This window comes from Perognathus longimembris, chromosome 14 (assembly GCF_023159225.1).
Source record: "Perognathus longimembris pacificus isolate PPM17 chromosome 14, ASM2315922v1, whole genome shotgun sequence".
NCBI lineage: Eukaryota > Metazoa > Chordata > Mammalia > Rodentia > Heteromyidae > Perognathus > Perognathus longimembris.
In genome coordinates, this window is record NC_063174.1 from 55,403,495 (window position 1) to 55,424,122 (window position 20,628).

Below are 20,628 nucleotides of genomic sequence, written 5' to 3' on the forward strand. Positions count from 1 at the left end.
GCCCTTTAAATTTGTGTCTATTCTGTATGTGCCAGCATGTGAGTAGGGGTACAGTAATAGAAGATTGGTGCATGTGGGTGCATAGTAAACATGCCCTTCCTCAGCACCACTTGTTAAGACCACAAGAGCCATCCATTACCCCCGAGTTCTGGCATTTTGAACATACTATTTAGTTTGTAGCTAACTATAATCATGTGAGTAACACACTTTCATTTATGTACATTTCCAGTAGTCAGTGGTTGAAAAATATTTTTTAGTATTTTATGAATCCCTAACCTCTAAATATGGTTGATGATTGTGGTACCATTCTCATGCCTGTAATCCTAGCTACTCAGGAGACAGAGATCTGAAGGTCACAGTTCCAAGCCAGCATGGAGAAGAAAGTCGGTGCGACTCTTATCTCTAGTTCACTAACCAAAAGCCAGAAGTGGAGATGTGGTACAAGTGCTAAAGTGCTAGCCTTGAGCACAAAAGATCAGGGATAGCACCCACACCCTCAGTTCAAGCTCCAGGACTGGTGCATGCAGACAAAAATTAAAATTCATTTTTTCATCTTTCAGGTTCAACCCTTAAACCACTCTGTGGATTCATATTCATAAATATTTTCTGCATGAAACTTAGAATATTTCCTACAACTAAATAAACAAATAAATAGCCATAGTTTTATTATTGTAGTGACTTGTTTTCTACAAGCTGTAGAATTGATCAAGAATACTTTCTAGGGCTGGGGATATGGCCTAGTGGCAAGAGTGCCTGACTCATATACATGAGGCCCTGGGTTCGATTCTCCAGCACCACATATACAGAAAATGGCCAGAAGTGGCGCTGTGGCTCAAGTGGCAGAGTGCTAGCCTTGAGCAAAAAGAAGCCAGGGACAGTGCTCAGGCCCAGAGTCCAAGCCCCAGGACTGGCCAAAAAAAAAAAAAAGAATACTTTCTATTTGTAGTTGACATTAAAATATTATCAAAATGAACATAAGGTGAGACAATATGACCTAATTTCTCCATTATATCTCTTCTCTTTTTACTGCTTTTATTTATGAACTGTCTGTAGCCATTTATTTAAATGGTTGGTTCCAAACACATTTTTGTTGTCCTTTGATTTTCTCTTATTTATCTTCAATTGAAATGTTCAATACAGATTTCACATTTGTTTTAGGAACTTTTACTCCAGATCAACACCTGAGATTTTTGGAGTTTTATAAGAAACTTTGTACATTGGGTTTGCAACAAGAAAATGGACACAATGAAAGCCAAATTCCACCCCAAATCCTAGAGCAGGAGAAGAAGTACACTTCAGTACGAAAGAACTGTGCCTATAACTTACCGGTAATAAATTACATATTTATGTTTACTGAGCTTTTTGGTTATAGCTTTAAGATCTGTGACAAATCTAGCTACATTAAAAATTGCCATATGTGATAATTGGTGTTTACTTAACTTTATATCTGGTATATATATCAGAGATGTATTGTGGAATTTATGGTTCTGTCTATGAAGGAATCAGAAACATATGCATGCACTTAGATCTGCCAAAATGATTTCTGATGATATTATTATTAGAAGATATGATTTCAGTGAAAGTGAAATGACTATAATACTAGGCATTGATGCATGTTTTTCTCTCCTCCATTCATCTCCTCCCTCCCATCTTCACCAGGCCATGATTGTTTTTGTTGATCCTAAAAACTTCCACATGGAACTCTATTCTACATTCTTCTGCCTTTGTCATGACCCTGAAGTACCAGTCAGATACACTATTGCTATTTGCTTTTATGAAGTAAGTCTGAAGAACTGATACTGCTGTGCATTTGCCTAATTCTCTGTGTACTGGATGCTTTTTTAAAAAATATTTTGTTTCCTTAGTTTACAGATGTGTTATAGGATATAGATTTCATATCTCTTTCATGTTTGAGTCCTAAAACTTACTTCAGAATTACCATAACTTTCTCCTTTTTAGTATGTTTATAGAATCCATTTGCATAAATACATTGTGTTCATTTTTCATTTATTAACTTATTTGTTCAGCAGATCTAAAATAAGTGCTTACTTTAAGCCAGATATTGTGCTAGATATGGGAGAATAATCAGTTTTATTTATGGTGGTACTGGAGTTTGAACTCAAGGTCTCACACTTGCTGGGCCAGCACTCTGGTGGGTAAGCTGTGCCCTAGCCCTTATTTAATTATTTCTCAGATAGGGTTTCAAATGTTTGTCTAGAGCTGGTCTCAAACAGTGACCCTTTTACTTATGCCTCTCTCAGGGATAGGATAACAGGTGTGAGCCCCCATGGCCTGGCTCTTAAAAGACTTTTTTTTTTAAATATGTTTTGTAGGATTTATACTACCTAGATGTCAGCTTTGGAACAAATAAAACATGTAAAGACAGATTGTTTGCATTTACTACTTTTTTTTACTGCAAATGAACAATGTTTCATGAGCATAGCTTTTAGATTCAGCTGTTAGAACTCTCCATAAATTTTGTTTAAAAGTAAATTTAAACTTTTATTTTGCCAGTCCTGGGGCTTGGGACGCAGGGCCTGAGCACTGTCCCTGGCTTCCCTTTGCTCAAGGCTAGCACTCTACCTCTTGAGCCACAGCTCCACTTCAGCCTTTTCTGTTTATGTGGTGCTGAGGAATCGAACCCAGGGTTTCATGCATGCCAGGCAAGCACTCTACCGCTAAGCCACATTCCTAGCCCCAAAAGTAAATTTATGATGGATGTTACTAATGTTTTCACCACTGAAGTTGAAATGTGGGGGTCCATTTCTTGGGTGATAACAGAGAGGCACACAGGTACTGTACTTACAGCAAACACTATCACTTGAAACTTGACAATTTCGAGACATTCACTTAAAAATCTCTTCATAATTGGTGTAATAAAATATTTCCTTTCTTTAAGTAGTACAGCAAATTCTTGTTCTCAGTGAGAATATTTCCTTCTCCTTGTACTGTGTTCCCATGTCACAGCACTTTTGGATTAGCTGGAAGCACCAAGACCTTCACAACACCATTATATAAATGACACATATGGTTCTTTTGGCTGTTGAGTAATAGTCTTTGCTCCTTCAAAATACCACTTTTTCTTAAATGGATAAAATATTTGTGCACTGTACAGCATCTATAAAAAATTTCCCTCAAATGGTCCAGTTACTTAAAATAGTCTCAGTGGTACATACTTATATCACCTTTGTAAATATACCTACAAAAATCTGCTTCTGTAGGAAGTGAAAGGGCAGCTGTAGAGTACTGCCTAGCAGTCTCTAAGATAAGTGTCATTTAGGCTGCTTGTGATGTACACATGTATTTGTTAGTCGCACAAGAATGCAGTATTTAGACAACTAGACTTTATGTTGATTTCTGTCACATTCCTTTAATTTGTTTTTATTTGTGTTTTATAGTGGACATCATATAACACCATGTAAATGGACATATATGAATATATAAATATATGAAACATAAGTCGGGCACTGGTAGCTTATGACTATAATCCTTGCTCTATAGGAGTCCGAGATGTGGAGAATTATAGTTTGAGGCCAGCCCAAACAGAAAAGTCTGTGAGACTCCATCCCCAAAATAACCAGCAGAAACTGGTGAATTCCACTAGTGTAGGCTCTAAGTTTGCCTGGAGGGGAAAAAGCACCAATCTCAAATGACAGCTACGTTACCCTGGTCTCTCTCAACTCCTCTCATGCTGCTTAGAGGCAACAGGAAGGAGGATGTTGTTTTTTGCTTCCTTGAGAGTTGTCATCACTCTGACATCTCTATAGGCCTTCTGTAGAAGTTGCCTTGTTTGGGAAACTGTGAACTGGAATAAATACTTGTGTACTGGGGTGTCCTCAGACTTTTAAATGTGAACTTGGGACATCCATGGGCATTTTCCCCCTTCTTGTTGTAGGTTGTGGGGCTTGAACTCAAGGCCTGGGTGCTGTCCCTGAGCTCTTCTTTGGTCAAGGCTAGTGCTCTACCACTTTGAGCCACAGCTGTACTTCCATTTCTTGAGTGGTTAATTGGAGATATACGTCTCCAGGAGACTTTTCTGCCGCGGCTGACTTTGAACCATAGTCCTCAGATCTCAGCCTCCTGAGTAGCTAGGGTTAGAAGTGTGCGCCTCCAGCACCTGGCTTTTTATTGCTTATGATAGAGTACTTATGACTTCAATAATCTGTTTTCCATGTCTCCTGTCCACACACTCCAGCATGCTATGAAACAGATGAACAAAACTGGCTATTCATGCAGTTCAGTTGGCTAGAAATACAAGTATATGTTCATGTTATTTTTATTTTAGAAATATCTGACAAAGTTAATTTTAAAGCTGAAGTCTCAGAATTGAGAGATTTTTATTGCTGTATTTTAGGTGTCTAAACTTTTGAATTCTGGAGTATATCTAATACACAAAGAACTGATAACATTATTACAGGATGAATCACTGGAGGTAATATCTTCTTGCCTTTCTTTAGTTTATAACTTAAGCAAAAATTTCTTGTGAGTTACACAGACATTTTGAGCTGATTTACACTGAAGCTTCAAATCAACATACCATTATATCATAAATTGGGAATATCGTTAAAAACTAGGATTGAAAATATATTCAGCTCTAAAAAGGAAATAGATATTTGTTTTTTAAGGAAAATTTACAAAGTGCTAAAAAATAAGATGAGTGTATTTTTAATTCCATTCACTGTTACTATTCTGTTACATTTTTTTTTATTCTTCTACTGAATGTTAGATTTTTTTATATAAGGATTCTTATTTCATCCAGTTGTAATTATGTGTTATGTTTTCATCTTTCCTCTTAGCACTGTTTGGAGAGTATTTCACCTCTTAGTATATACTTGTGGAGATGTTGAAACCTTTTGTTTTGATGCTAGGTTTAGTACATCCCCTTCTTCTGTGTGAGTTCTAGCTTGTCAGAGCTTGACCCACAGTGCTATGATACCACGGAGGGTGCCTTATGCCCCTTTCCAAAGCTAATTAGCTAGGTAGATCGCTGGCTCCAGTTTACACCAAATTAGACCAATAGGCAGGCACATCAATCTTTTTCACTGTAGACTGATCAAAGCAAAATCTTTTAAGACTTTATAGTAAGAAGATAGTAGCATAAGAAATTGTCCTGTAAGTAATACTATTTCTATGTAGAAACTGATTGATGTGTGGAGTTAACTCATTTAGAAAAACAGTAATCACTATAAGAGTTAATATCTCTATTAAAAGGTACTAGATGCTCTTATAGATCATCTTCCAGAAATCTTGGAGCTCATGTCCACTGGTGGAGAAAGCAGTGTTCAAGAGAATAAGGTAAATCCCATCTCCCCCCAAAGATTTTGAACTTCCTAAGCGTTTCCTATCCAGCAGGGTATTGTGATGAGTCAGTGGAAGAATGTTTAGGAAACATTTAAAATAGTGCTTGCCTGGGATTGGTGAGCATCCACTCTGCTTGTGCCCCCAGCTGCCTGTGAGCCTTACTTGGGAGTCACAATGGTGTGTTGATGATTGTTTGAAACATTGTAAGCTCCCTTGTTGAATTCCTTTCCGGTCCCCAAGGAATCAGAAAGACAAGAAGTCATAGGCATCTCCCACCCAAATATCCCAGAAGGAAGGAAGGACTGAAACCTTCTGGTCAGAGCAAGGGACCGGAGGCTCTGGCCTCCACTCTGTGGACTGGACTGTGCAGAAAGCCAAACACTTCTGTTTTCTCATTTCCAATGTTTCTGATGTATGCATGAACAATAATGAAGTGTGCAAATTATTTTTAAATCCCAGAAAGTAATTTTCAAGTGCAGTATTTTAAAACTGATATATGTTGTATTCTTACAATAAACAATGGGTAGATGGTAAATACATGGTGATTACTGCACAATATGAGTTTGCAGAAGCATTGGAAGAACTTAGATTCTTCTATAATTCCTACATTAATCGTTCTTATGCGACTAGTTCTTATTTATTTCTTTGGAATTTGTACTTATGTTTCAGCATTAATGATAATCCTAAGACTAATATATAGGACAAAAAGGTAGGAATTTAGGCAAAACTTGACCGTACAATATATAACAAATTTAGTTAAAACAATTGCTGTGGCAATCAACCTATAGGAAGAATGATGAGTCCAGTCTCTAAAAACCTGATTCTAAGCATCTTGAAAGTTTACTTAGAAATTTTAAGAAAACATTTGATTTCACAAGACAACTTGTCCTGATAACTGACATTCCTTTTAGCCTCTGAAATCCCTCCTACAGCTGATTTACTTAGTCACCGTTGGTCCTTTCAATGTTTTGTTGCAGTTGACCTCTCTTCCTGACCTGATTCCAGCTCTCACTGCCGCTGAACAGCGGGCTGCAGCCTCTCTGAAGTGGCGAACACACGAGAAACTGCTGCAGAAGTATGCCTGTCTGCCACAGGTCATATCGAGTGATCAAATCTATTACCGATTCCTACAAAGAATGCTCACCATCATGATGACGAATGTGAGCTGAGCCCCACCCCTTTCACCTGATTCTTTCAAACTTGTAGTTGGATTTGACATGATCACATTCTTCACAGTTTCAAAATAGCGTGACAAACTACTTTGCTTCCACTCTGTCTGAGAGAATGTCTTCTCAGGTTCCTGAGGAGGGGATGAGGCGTCTTCCTTTGCTTTTCTGGTCTTCCCTTTGGCCATCCTCCACTGCTGCAGGGAGATGTGAACAGGCACAACTTTGCTTGCCCCTTGTGTCTTCATTGCCAGGGGGAGTGTGGGCAGATCTCAAACTTGGCGCAGCTCTTCTGCTTTTCTCCAGAGGAAGGGTGACACAGGACTTAGTCATCTCAGCTGCCACAGGTCTGCTGTAAGGTCCTTACCTGGTGTGTCACCTTAGAGCAGCCATTCTCCCCTGGCCTGCCCTGCCCACCTGCCCATAGTGCATCGTAGTGGCAATGGCTTAGGTACATTGGAGAGAATGTGGTCACTGCTGTGTTCACACTGTACACTGTAACACTGTATTGCAAGTGTTTGCACTCTAAGTCTGCGTCTTCAGCAGTATACCTAGTTGAGAGTTTCTGTTTTCTCTCAATTTGAATCCCAACCAGTAGAAACAACTGAATTCATTTAGAATTGAGATTTTTCCCAGTGGCATGACTGGAATGCGAAAGCAAAAAGGAGTTATAATATTGGTAAAAGTGAATCTTTCAGATTTCTAAGTTTCCTGTATCACTCATGGACCAGTGATCTCAGTGATGGGCATTGAAGAGCCAAATGAAGGTAGAAGACGGGAAGAGTGCCCTTGGTCATGTGATCTCTGTATATGTTTTAGAAGTGGCACATTTTTGGTGATGTAACTATCAAATGGCATGCTCTAGCAGATGGATGGTATTAAATAAATGAGTGACCGCATCCCCGGGAATGGCTACAAGAAAGTGTGGCATTGGCCTGTTTGAGGAGAATGTTACTTTAAGATGTCATGGTGAGGAAATGAACCAAATCTGGATGACAGTGCCATGTTAAATTAGTTTTGTAATGATGTCTGGTAGGATTTATGTTACGTTAAGGACTCACATCCAAGAAAGCACCAAGTGCTGGGACAGGGAAGGCAGCTATATTCCTCCTTTAGTCAGTATTTTAAAACTAACCATAACAAGTCATTGAGTATATATTAGACTAGTGTAATTGTCTTTATTATTTATTTCTTTAAGAATGTCTTACCTGTCCAGAAAGCAGCTTCACGGACCCTATGCATTTTTCTACGATATAATCGTAAACAAGATCAGAGACATGAAGTTATTCAAAAATTAATTGAACGTAAGTAATCATTGTCTTATTTTGAAAAAGAGAAAGCAACTAATCCAGCTGGGCTTAATTATACCTAATTGTATTTTTAGCACTTTGCTGGGAGTCCCTAGACTGTTGTCACTAAATGTCTAGTGTGTCCTTTTATTTGAGTTTTGTGGTATGAATGAAAGCAGTAATTACACAGAACCTTCTTTTGAGAATTCCAACACTCGAGAAATTACAAGATGTAAATTTTATTGAAAGCCTAGTTTCCACCTTGACCATTTGGGACTAAAACATGAATCTAATGTATTTGAATTTGATTACTAATTTTATGGTTCTGTTTTCAGTATTAGTAGAATTAACTAAATGTGGATTGTGTTTTTTCTTTCTGGTACGTGGGGTGTGAACTTGATGAGCCCTGGTGGTTTTCAAGCCTTGGGTTAAGGGGAAGAGGGCAAGTGAATGAAGAGAGGAAGGATGGGTGCGTGTAGAGATAGTTCTCAATGTACATAAGTGAGAATGGAATGGGGAAACTTGAGGGGATGGGTGGGGTTGGGAGAGATGTGGAGGGGAATGAGGGAAGGAGTGACAGGGGTCAAGATGTATGCGGAACTGAAACCCCTTGGTACAACCATTGGAAGATAATTTAAAAATGACCGAAAAAAGAAAGAAGGAAATAGGAACATAAACAGAATAAAAGAAGTGAAGTAAGTTGACAAGTGCAGATTTTAAGGCCAACGTGCAGGCCCCAACCGTTAAGATGTCAGCTCTAGAACTAAAGCCATGGCCCTGTATCTGCTTAGTAAGTGTGGCAGCCACTGCACGGGTGCTGTGCCCAGCATGGGCAGCAGTGGACTCGGATTATTGGAGCATGGATCAAAAAAAAAAAGTCAGAGTCTCTTTCTAAACTTATATTTAAAAAATTATGCTCGAGGGCTGGGAATATGGCGGAGTGGCAAGATTGCTTGCCTCGTATATATGAAGCCCTGGGTTCAATTCCCCAGCACCACATATACAGAAAACGGCCAGAAGCGGCGCTGTGGCTCAAGTGGCAGAGTGCTAGCCTTGAGCAAAAAGAAGCCAGGGACAGTGCTCAGGCCCTGAGTTCAAAGCCCAGGACTGGGGGAAAAAAAAATTATGCTCGAACTATTTTCATCTTTTTGTTGTTTCTTTTAATGAGTTTTTTTTCTATTTGTAGACTTCACATTTGGAATACATTTTATTTTGAAAGGAGAAAATTATCCTTTAAATATTGATTTACCATCAGTAGCTATGCTTAGATATGACTTTATCTCCTTTTTTTCTTTTATGGTGGTACTGGCATTCTAAGCTCAGGGTCTTGAACTTGGTAGGTAAGCATTCCATCGTTTCAGCCAAGTTTGATTTATTTTTCTGTTACTATTTTGGATAAGATCTCATCCTTTTTTTTTTTTTTATCAGACCAGTATTCTGGCCTCAGACCAGAGTCCTCCTCTTTATGTCTCTGTTGTAGTTGGAATTACCTATGCTGTGTCATCATATCTGATTTGTTTGTTGAGGTCGTGTATCATTAACCTTTTTCTTGAGCTGACAGCGGAAAAACAGATCCTTCAGATCTTTCCCCCAAGTAGGTGGGGTCACTCGTGTGTGCCATTGCATCATCTGACCTAAAAGTATTCTTAAGAAAACAAGAGTAAGAAAACAGTTTGGTTGATTTTTTTTTCAACAAGATTTTGAAATTATATAGATACGAATTTGAATTCTATCTGATTTTGACCTCTGAGTCTTAGTTTTCTTACCTTTTAGAAGGGATAGGTACATTGTATTGTTTTTAGGTTTAAATGAGTTATTATGTATATAGTATGTAATAGATTGGTAAAAATAGTAGCTCTAATCATTCAATAACTAATCAATGCTGTTGAAATTTAATGCAGTGTTAGTGTTTTTGAAGCACCAATTGTTTTGGAGCTTGCAAGTTCAGGATATATACCTTAATTTTTTTTAAGGTCTTTGATTTGCTAAACAAATTGTGGACATGAGGCAATATGTCACAGATTTTGTGTGTTTAATCTTGTCATATGTAATTTTATGTAGGAAAATTTAACTTTCATTTTTTTTCTTTCTAGAATTGGGCCAAGGAAGAAGTTATTGGAATAGACTCCGATTTTTGGATACCTGTGAATTTATCATAGAAATATTTTCCAAGTCATTTTTCTGTAAATATTTTTTTCTACCTGCTATTGAACTGACACACGATCCCGTAGCAAATGTGAGGTATGTTGCCATTCCCATAAAATATTTGATAACATTGTATTTGAATATCTCTTTGTGTGTGTGTGTGTGTGTGTGTGTGTGTGTGTGTGTGTGTGTATTGTGGTTTTAACTCAGAGCCTCTTGCTTTCTAGGCAGACAGTCTCCCACTTGAGCCACACACACCACTGGCTCTTTATGCTGTAGTTATTTTTAGGATAGGGTGTCACATTTGTGCCCTGGACTATAATCCTACCAGTAATACTTCCTGTATAGCTGGGATGGCAAGTGCATGCCATCATGCCCAGTTACTGATTGAGATGGGGTCTGATGAACTGTTTGTCCATGCCAGCCCTGAACCTCAGTCCTACTGATCTTTGTCTCCCAAGCAGCTGGGATTACAGGTACGAGTCACTGAAGTCTAGTTATCTATTACAATGAATACATGTTAAAAAAAAGTCTTTATCTTAATCCATTGAAAAATAAAGTGAGGAATTTATACTTGTTTTCATATCTTTTTTTTTTTTTTGCCATTCCTGGGACTTGAACTCAGGGTCTGAATACTGTCCCTGAAGCTTCTTTTGCTCAAGGCTCTACCTCTATCACTTTACCCACAGTTCTACGTCTCTTTTGGGTTTGTTTTGTTTTGTTTGGATGGTTATTGGGAAATAAGAGTATCATTAATTTTTTTTCCCAGGCTGGCTTGGAACAGTGATCCTCAGATCTCTTCCTCCTGAGTAGGTCGGATTATAGGCATGAGTCAGCACCCAACTTGTTTTCAAGTTCTTAAATATGCTTTATCTAGTAACTGGTATTCTCCTTTGTTGCTAGATACCAACTTTTAATCTTCCACACGTGACCATGTCCTTCTGTGCTTGGCTATTTTACATATTTACATTATGTCTCTTTGTTCCATCCATGTTCCTGCAGAAGTTCTCTCTCTCTCTCTCTCTCTCTCTCTCTCTCTCTGTGTTATGCAAGTACTGGGTCTTGAACTCGTAGTCTTCCCATCTTCACTCAACATTTTCACTGGCACTCTATCGCTGGTGCCACCTCTCTAATTCTGGCTTTTTGCTGGTTAATTGGAGGTATAGTCTCTCAGATTCGTTTGTTGGGATGACTTTGTACTGTGATCCTCAGCTCTCAGCCTCCTGAGTAGCTAGGATTACAGGTATGAGCTGCTGGCACCCAGCAGTACTGAATAGTAATTAATTATGTGCATATGCAATGCTGTCTTTATCTTGTGGTTTGTTGGTGGAGGCCTCAGTTGACTCTTCTCCTGACTATGTAAATAGTGCAGCAGTAAGACCCCCACTTGTCCTTTAAAAAAAGTTTTGCATAGCTATACGGGGGGTGGGGGGAGGTGTTACGATTCAACATGTCAGTTTAGAAGTATAATACATCTTGATTACAGTTTATAATACATCTTGATATCTCCTTTCATCCTTCACTTGTCTTAATTGATGAGTAACAATAGGACTTGGAAGCATAAGCCTTCAGTGCTATCTTGGATCCTTTGTCTTGTTGGGTTGAAAGAGCGGAAGCCAGCTTGGCAGGTTCTGGACACATATTAGCATCCGGAGAAGGTGGAGTTGACATTATTAATGTGATCATCTGGAGAGTCTAGCTGACCAGAAAGCTATTGTCCCTAAGCTCAAGAACTTTGTGACCTTCTGGGCTCAGTAAGTCCATGCTTTTTATCACTTCTGAGGAATATATATATATATACATATTTATATATATTCCTTCTATATATAGAAGTGTCTATAGACTAGTAATGTTTTTGTTCTTCTATGAGTGAGAGTTTAAAATTTAAATTCACTGAGTTTAGGCACTGTTAAGGCTAGAAATACCCTCATGGTGTTCAGAGAAGCCTTCTCCTCAGTGGGCAGAAATGAGATGATTTCTTTTTAGGGGAGCTGGGGTCCTAATGGAGAAAGTATCACAAGTATCTGTGGTGAGTGCTGGGAGAAGCTGAGGCCTTTGTTGCGGTACAGTGCTGAAAATTGCAGAGGAGAAATTTCTTCACTCTTTTGGATGGATAAAGTCACATGCTGTCTTTGCAAAACTCAGCTGAAGGCTTTGCTGAAATAGCATCCTGGAAATTCTCAGAATGGGACTTAACTGCCTCAAGTTTTGTGTGTGTGTGTGTGTGTGTGTGTGTGTGTGTGTGTGTGTGTCTGTGTGTGTGACAGAGAATATAATATGGAGGAAACATGGTGAATGAACACAGCAGCATAAGACAGACAAACACTTAACACCCTTCCCTAAACTAGCCTGCAAAGAAGACAGATCCAAGCTTAGCAAAAGTAGAATGTCCCTTGCATGGCCCGTGCTCCTGGGAAGGTTTTCCCTCTTCCTGCATTCTGCCTCATGTAGACCACAGGGGATGCCTTAGACCATCCTCTTCTCTTGTGGCACTGCTTCCTTGGCCATCTCTACAGTCTCTTGCCTTAGACATCACATACATGCTAGAGACAGCTTCCTCACCTACCAGGACAGCTACCAGGGCACAGATTCACAAGTCAGCTGCCACTTAACATTGCCATTCAATATCTCATTGACACTTCAGACTTTATCCATGCACAGTTCAATCTGAACCTTTCTAATCTGCATTCATTTCTTCCACATTCTTCTTCAGATCAGTAAGTAACCAGTTCATTCTCCAATTTGTTCAGGTCAAAACCTTTACTTCGTAATATAATTCTACCTCTAACCACAAGCACATCCTGATGCTTGCAAGAAAGAAGCAGAATCCAGACTCTTCTCGAACCTCTACTCAGCTCTTGCTTGGGGTTTTCCTGTTGTCTCTCTTCTTCAGTCCTTGACCACCTACAGCAGACAGATAATGCTTTTAAAAGTTAAAATGGCAGTGTTTTGGTGGCTTATGCTTGCAATCCTAACTACTCAGAAGTCTGAGATCTGAGGATCATGGTTCAAAGCTAGCCCAGTCAGAAAAAGCCTGAAGTGGAGCTTTATCTCAAGTGGTAGAGTACTAGCCTTGAGCAAAAGAAGCTCAGGAATAGCACTCTGAGTTCAAGCTCCAGGACCAGAGCGCGCGCACGTGCACGTGTGCACATGCGTATGTACACACACACACACACACACACACACACACACACACACAACAGGATCACTTCACTCACCTGCTCAGAACTCTCCAGTGCTTCTCATTGCACTCAAAATAGAAGCCACTTTCCTTACAGTGCCCTGCAGGGCTTTGCATAAGCTTTTTTTTTTTTTTTTTTTTTTTACCACTACCCTGAGGTGTCCAGCTAATAGCATCGCCATTTTGCCATAACAGCTAACTGCTAATGCAGACCAGTTTGTTAATGAGGGACAATTGGGCAAGCTCCCCTGGGCAAGCTCCCCGCCACCCTGAGTGCTTTCTCCAGACACCAGCACACTCTCTTCCTTTTTAGGTCTTCACTTAAAAGTCATATTTTCAGTGAAACCATCACCGACCTTTCTCTGATTACCTGCTTTAAGGTTGATTCACCCCTTCTTGTATATTTCATCTTTCCCTGTGATTTTCTCCACAGCACTTACCACTGTTGACAGAAATTTGCTTGTTCCTCTCTCTTCACTAACCTGTGCTGGAATGTAAAGTCCCTCAGAGCAGATGATTTTGTAGACTGGATTCACTTCTGTGTCTCAGTATCTAGAATAATGAATGCTTAACCTATTCCTAGGCACTACCTAAGTATTTTTGCATAACAAATGAAGTCCCAGGCTGTCTGACACTAGAATGGTTTGCAGTTTCATGCTACGATTATTCTTGGTTATTAAATTCACTCTAAATACAGAATGAAACTTTGCTACCTGTTGCCCAAAGTGAAATCAACTCTGAAGATTCCTGCAGACAAGCATCTCCTCCAGCAGTTAGAAATGTGTGTAAGAAAACTCCTGTGTCAAGAAAAAGATAAAGACGTTCTGGCCATCGTAAAAAGAGTAAGTACTCCTTTTGCTTGGCACGATGTGGTTTGCATAAGGATAGCGTTATCTGTAGCTTTACTGCTTTAACAGTAAAATGCTGTCATGCTGTTAAAATATTTACTTTTACAGTTTTGGGTCGGTAGAGTGACTCAAGTGGTAGAGCACCTACCTAGCAAACTCAAGGTCTGAGTTCATCCCCTAGGTCTCCGCCTCCCCCCAAAAAGCATTTATTTCTTTAAAGAGAAGTTACAATTAGTTAATGATTTGAGGTTATGAGTGCTGCAGCTGGATATGAAGCTAATTTTCAGAAGCTTTTTATTACTAACACGTAATTGGCACATGCTGTACACTCACAAACATGACTCCATGGATCACTCTCCTGCTGATTTTATTTGTGTGATGGCCACCCGCTAAACTTGGCTGGTAAAGTTGGGGAAGTCAAAACAGTCTTGGAAGAGCCCTAGAGTTATTGCAGTCGTCTGTTTGACTTCACAAAAGTGTGAGATCCCACGTGTTAGCTCAGCGTGGAATTAGGAAGTGACAGAGCCAGAACTAGATAGGTCAGATACCTACTCCTAGACGCGGGACTAGACAGAGATGCAGTCCCTACCCCTGGACACTTCTCTCTCCAGACACTAACATTTTCCTTTATGATTTTCTTTTCTTTTCCTTTGCCATGAGATTTTATTAGAGGGATTATTTAGGAATATTAACTAAAATGGTAAAATTAGTAAAGTTAATGAGATCAAACCTTGAAATACTCAGAGTTAAAAAAAAACTGTGCTTAGTATTAACTAATATTGTTGTAAGATCAAGTCAAATTTAAGGGATCACTTTTATAAATCTGGGTATGAACTTTAAAATGCAGTTTTTGAGCATTTATTTATAATTAGAGAGTAAAGCCATAAGTAAATTAGCATGAATGGTGAAGAAAAAAAAAGAGACTCTGAATTTCTTTTGTATTTTTTTTTCCTAGAGACCATTATGTGATAGCAGTTTATGAGAAAGGAACCTTTTGATAAAGTGATTTGATAGCATATTATTAAGTTGGATAATTTTGTTTTACTAAAATGGGTATTCTCCTTTTGTTAATAGAAATAACTAGAAATCTGAGCACAACCCACAACATAACACACATGCATATATGTACATATATGCACATACACACTCACATACAAACACATACACATCTTATCTGACAGTTCTATATTTACTGTTTAAATACAGATGTCTAGACAACTATTTTAACTTTCTAAAATAATAAATATAAGGGGATTAATTATTCTTCCAAAAGAAGGCTATCTCCATAAAAAGTTATACTAATGACATGATTAAGCAATGGATTAGTAGTCCACAGTGGAGTATTCTGGAGTATAGCTCTTACTTTAAATCCATTTCATATGATGTCAGTAAGTCCATGAACATTTTGTAGTTTCCTGTTGATAAACTGAGGTATTTGTGTGAGACTCCTGAGGAGATTACACAAAGCTTGGTGATAAAAATGCAATAACTTGCTCTAACTGGCCTTTTAATTTAAGAAGTAGTTTTAATTTAAAAAGGTACTTGGCATAAATTCTATTTGTGTGTGTGTGTGTGTGTGTGTGTGTGTGTACATGCACGCACATGTGTCTTGAGGTTTGAGCTCAGTGTCTGGGCCCTGTCCCTGAGCATTTATGCTCAAGGTTAGTGCACTACTACTTGAACCACAGCTCCATTTCCAGTTTATTTTGCTGTAATGGAGATAAGAGTCTCCTGGACTTTTTTGCCTATGCTGGCTTTGAACTGCAATCCTCATGAGTAGTTAGGATTACAGGCATTAGCCACTGGCAATTCTAAGTTTCTAATACATGTCAAAATAGAAACAAAGCTTCAGATAAATCTGTTTATGCTAGACAGCTTTGAGCATATGAATTTATAAAAGTACTTTATTTTGATCATAGGAGTTGACCTTGTGGAGTGAATTTTAGAAGTTGTCATACAACTTTGAATTTGATTAGCCATAGTGGACAGATCAGTGTATTAGTTTAGATCAGTGTATTCTGAAAGAAAATATTATTGAGAGCATGCCATCATAGCAAAGCCTTCTCTGCTGGCTAGAGGGCCACAGTGGTAAATAATTTCTGTGGAAGCTAAACTAAGGATTTTAAGTAAATTGATAGTTTGTTTCATATATTCTTAGGAAACTTGTTAAAACTTCAAAAACTACATTGTATTTAAAACGGACACTGGGAGTTATTAGTTATTTGGTACCTAAAATCTACCTCTAGACTTGCTCTTGTTAAGGTTAAAAACACCTGAAAATTAAAATGGATTATGACATTAATATGAAGTTGATTATAAGTTTGTATAGAACTGGGTATAATATTAAAGTTTTCTTTAATTAACTCTCCCAGTTAGCCCTTTCTTTGAACCCCTCTGGGAAAGGAATTTCTTTGGGAAACTGTCTGAGTAATTATAAAACCTTTCTTTTAGACTGTATTAGAGTTGGACAGAATGGAGATGTCTATGGATGCTGTAAGTATACTCTCTTTATCTTATATTGAAAGTTATCTTTCAGAATCAACAGGGAGTCTTCATGTTTGACAATGTCTTTTTCAACTTTGAACAGTTTCAGAAAAAATTTTATGAAAAAGATTTGTTGGATCAAGAGAAAGAAAGAGAAGAGCTACTTCTTGTGGAGATGGTATGCTATTTTCAGGTGCACACACACATACACTTTTCCAATCCATGCTACCCAAGCTTTGTTACCAAACTCAGAAATAACTTCTTTCAGTGTCACACTATCTTCTTTCTTAACTGGCTAATTCTAGAATAATCTTAGTTTTTTGAAATCTGTCCTTTTATAATAGGAACAAAAATTACATTTGCGAGCCTTACACAAACACTATTGAGCAACATGATCACACTGACTGACTAATGTATGGTATAGATGGCGCGAGAGCCCATGGATAATTAACAGTTTAGTAACAGGAAGATTAAACCTGTGAGGAGGGACCTCCAGTGCAGTTAAAGATCTACAGTTGAGTAAAAGTGGTCTAAGTGGGCATCTTATGCCTTAATGATCATAGAGAGAGGCAGGAGATTCTCCTCATAAGCTACGAGGGTGTCAGCCGGTGTCACATAGATGCCCTTTGTCAGATGGTGGACGTTCCTTCCCAGTTTGCTCAGACCTTTCATGAATCATTGTTAAATTTTGTCAAAACTTTTCTCCTGCATAGCTAGAAGTGATAGTTGGCTTTCTATTTATTCATCAATTCAGTGAGGTACACAGAATTTTAGGAAACCAATCTTGTATTTAGTTCATAAACCTACCAGATGATGATGTGTTTGTTTTCTCAATTGTTGGATTTTTGGCTAATGTTTGTGTAAAAGAGTTTTCAAAGACTCATAGTGAAATTAATTTATAATTCTGTTTTTATCACTTATTGTGCCTCATAAGACACAAATATGTTGTAGTGGTAATGTTCTCCCTCTCTGTTCTGATGAGGTTTCTAAACTAGCTTTATTTCTTAAGTGTTTGATAGGATTCACAAAATTTATATTATATAATAATAGCATTTAGAATATACCCAGTAGACTATTTCTTTTAAAAGAAAAATATTATTTTGCCATTTATCAATTTAGAAATTAAATAAATGATATAAGTGCTATACTGTTGAGAACCCATAAAAACAATCTAAAAACATAAAGCCTCATTATATAGCAGTACCAAAAAGGGCATACCACAAATCCAAATCCTGAGCCCTGAATTGTTTAGACACAAGTATGGCGGACCCCACTTTTTACAGAGTTTTTTTTTTTTAACTATGTTTGTATCTCTAAAGCTTAGAAATTCCTCATAAAAACAACTTCCCAGATCTATTGAAATGTGTAATTATAATATGGAAATATGAAAATTGTAATATGAAAACCCTGTTTTCATCGCAGGAGCAGTTAGAGAAGGAGAAACAACAGAATGACGGGAGGTCCCCTAATGATAAAATCTTTGAGAAGAAACGTAAGTGATTCTCCTGGGTCTTCAGCACTTAGCTACAGAACCAACATTGTGTCCTTGTATTCTGAAAGACCATGCTGGGTTTGTAATTTGGTGGAGAAAATTGCTTCACTTCCTTTCATTTTTCAAAAGTTGCTTTTGAAAATTGTCTGCTTACTAGGGCATAGATGACAGGAATCAATGGTGGGGCTCAGATCTTTGAGAAGGAAAGCTTGATGTCCTCTATCAGACTGCAGAACCGTTCACTAAATAAAACTGAAATATAGAAATTACAAAGAAGAACTATTTGAAATAGAGTGCTGTGTAACTAGAGAGTGGGATTCATATATTTCTGGGTTTTGTATTTATGGACTCAGAGGAAATTATACAACTTAAAACATAGTTTGTTTTAGGCAGAGACACTAAGACACAAAGTCTGCCCAAGGGCCTCCCTGTTTCTGTTCCTGTTCCTGGACCATCTTCTAACACCCCATCGACAAGTAAGAAGTGGCTTCTTTTCATGTCTGTTTTATGATTTGTTATCCTTCTTAAAAAGTGATTTCAAGGGGCTGGGAATATGGCCTAGTGGCAAGAGTGCTTGCCTCATATACATGAAGCCCTGGGTTCGATTCCCCAGCACCACATATATAGAAAATGGCCAGAAGTGGTGCTGTGGCTCAAATGGCAGAGTGCTAGCCTTGAGCAAAAAGAATCCAGGGACAGTGCTCAGGCCCTGAGTCCAAGGCCCAGGACTGGCCAAAAAAAAAGTGATTTCAAGGCTGAGCGCCAGTGACTCATGCCTTGTAGTCTCCAAACTCCTCAGGAGGCTGAGATCTGATTGTCACAGTTTGAAGCCAGCCCAGGTTGAAAAGTCTATGAGACTCTTATCTCCAATAAACTACAAACAAGCTAGAAGTGGTGCTGTGGCTCAAGTGGTAGAGTTCTAGCCTTGAGCACAAAGAGGCTCAGGGACAGTGCCCAGGCCCTGAGTTGAAGCCCCAGGGAAATTGACCCTGTTAAGTGTCAAGTGAGATACGTTATTCTAGAGTATCTTTAGCCTTTTTCCCTGAGTTGTTTCAGTAGTTGGGGTAAGAGTGTGGGTAAGAGATACTTCAGTCAGCTCAGGCCATTGGTGTTTATTGGGAATGGCTTGGGGGAGGGGAGGAGAAGAAAGGAGAGGCTGGAAGCTAAGCATCAACTGAACACTTGCGTTTTCCTTCTTTCTGCTTATTACTCTAGGCAAAGAAATCAAGAAATCCAAATTGATTCGAAGCCAGTCTTTCAATAATCAAGGCTTTCACGCAAAATATGGCAACTTAGAGAAGTGTGTTAAGTATGATCTGTCAGCAGTTTGCTTTTTGTTTTTTTATTTTATAGATATATGTTTTCTTTTAATGAAATACTTACATTATTTTAAAACCAGACTTAATCTTGCATTTTTATGGACCAATAATTTGTTTTTTATGTAAAGGTTGTTAGATTAAAGAATGAAAAGTCTGGGCTGGGAATGTGGCTTAGAGGTAGATAAATAATATAGGTATTATAGATATATAATATAGGTAAATAATATACAGTGTGCTTGCCTGGCATGCATGAAACCTCGGGTTCGATTCCTCAGTATCACATAAACAGAAAAATCCAGAAGTGGCGCTGTGGCTCAAGTGGTAGAGTGTTAGTCTTGAGCAAAAGAAGCTCAGGGGCAGTGTCCAGGCCCTGAGTTGAGTTCAAGCCCCAGGACTGGCAACAACAACAAAAAAAAAGAACTAAGTCCACCATTTTTGTAAACATAGATAGCCTGGTATTCTAGGAAGAACATTGCCATGATGTTGTATAAGCTGTGATAAAAATGCACACAACATTTATAAAGAAGTAGGCCATCATATGTGCCATTTAACTTCTAAATGGCAGTGAATGTAACATCCACTTTCACTTATATTAGTCAGTGAAAAAGCCACAGCATGTTTCTAGACACACATAATGGTATGAGGCATAACCGTGTGAGTCCTTACTATGGAACATATTATACCTAGCAATCAATGAATGAATCAATGAATGTCTGGCTTCCTTTTTTTTTTTTTTTTTTGTGCCAGCCCTGGGGCTTGAACCCAGAGCCTAAGGGCTTTCCTTGAACTTGTTTTGCTCAAGACTAATGTTCTACCGATTGAGCCCAAAGCTCCATTTCTGGCTCTGTGTGTGTGTGTGTGTGTGTGTGTGTGTGTGTGTGTGTGTGTGTGTGTGTGTGTGTGTGTAATTAGAGATAAAGAGTCTCATGGACTTCCCTGCTTGAGCTGGCTTCCAGCTAAGATCCTTAGATTTCAGCTGCCTGAGTAAGGAGGATTACAAGCCTGAGCCTTCAGTGCCTAAATGGCTTCTTTTTTGGCCTAAGAAACAATATGTATTTAAGATTGTGAGAAACAGCTTAAATTACCGTGGTTTGTTATATGTGTTGTATAAATATGATATTTAACAGCTGCATGTCAATGGACAAGCAAAATAATTTTGAGAAAACATGAATGTCTTTGAAAGTGTTCATCTTCCCCAAAGCTAAACATGTTACAAAAAACCACATTTCCTATATTAATGACAACTTACTCTAGATTTTTTAAAAATTACCTAGTTCATCTGGAGTTTCTAGCTTATAGATCCCGGGAGGAACAAAGGGGATTATAACTTCTTAGGAGAGGAACACAGAGGTGCAGTGCCCGTGTGCCTCTGATCATATAAAATAATGCTTATCGAAATGAAC

The 20,628-nt window shown here is 38.4% G+C and overlaps 1 protein-coding gene across 2 annotated transcripts in view; it reads left to right on the forward strand.

Moving 5' to 3' along the window:
- The window catches only part of Ppp4r4 (protein phosphatase 4 regulatory subunit 4), a 74,392-nt gene that overhangs the window by 48,541 nt on the left and 5,223 nt on the right, over positions 1 to 20,628 (forward strand). For both annotated transcript variants that reach the window (XM_048362548.1, XM_048362549.1), the window contains exons 10-22: positions 1,159 to 1,328; positions 1,660 to 1,779; positions 4,355 to 4,432; positions 5,212 to 5,295; positions 6,279 to 6,461; positions 7,666 to 7,771; positions 9,850 to 9,997; positions 13,780 to 13,924; positions 16,382 to 16,423; positions 16,518 to 16,592; positions 17,837 to 17,906; positions 18,296 to 18,382; positions 19,122 to 19,215. In XM_048362548.1, the coding sequence (XP_048218505.1) occupies positions 1,159 to 1,328; positions 1,660 to 1,779; positions 4,355 to 4,432; positions 5,212 to 5,295; positions 6,279 to 6,461; positions 7,666 to 7,771; positions 9,850 to 9,997; positions 13,780 to 13,924; positions 16,382 to 16,423; positions 16,518 to 16,592; positions 17,837 to 17,906; positions 18,296 to 18,382; positions 19,122 to 19,215 (1,402 nt within the window). The remainder of the gene's footprint in view (positions 1 to 1,158; positions 1,329 to 1,659; positions 1,780 to 4,354; positions 4,433 to 5,211; positions 5,296 to 6,278; positions 6,462 to 7,665; positions 7,772 to 9,849; positions 9,998 to 13,779; positions 13,925 to 16,381; positions 16,424 to 16,517; positions 16,593 to 17,836; positions 17,907 to 18,295; positions 18,383 to 19,121; positions 19,216 to 20,628) is intronic.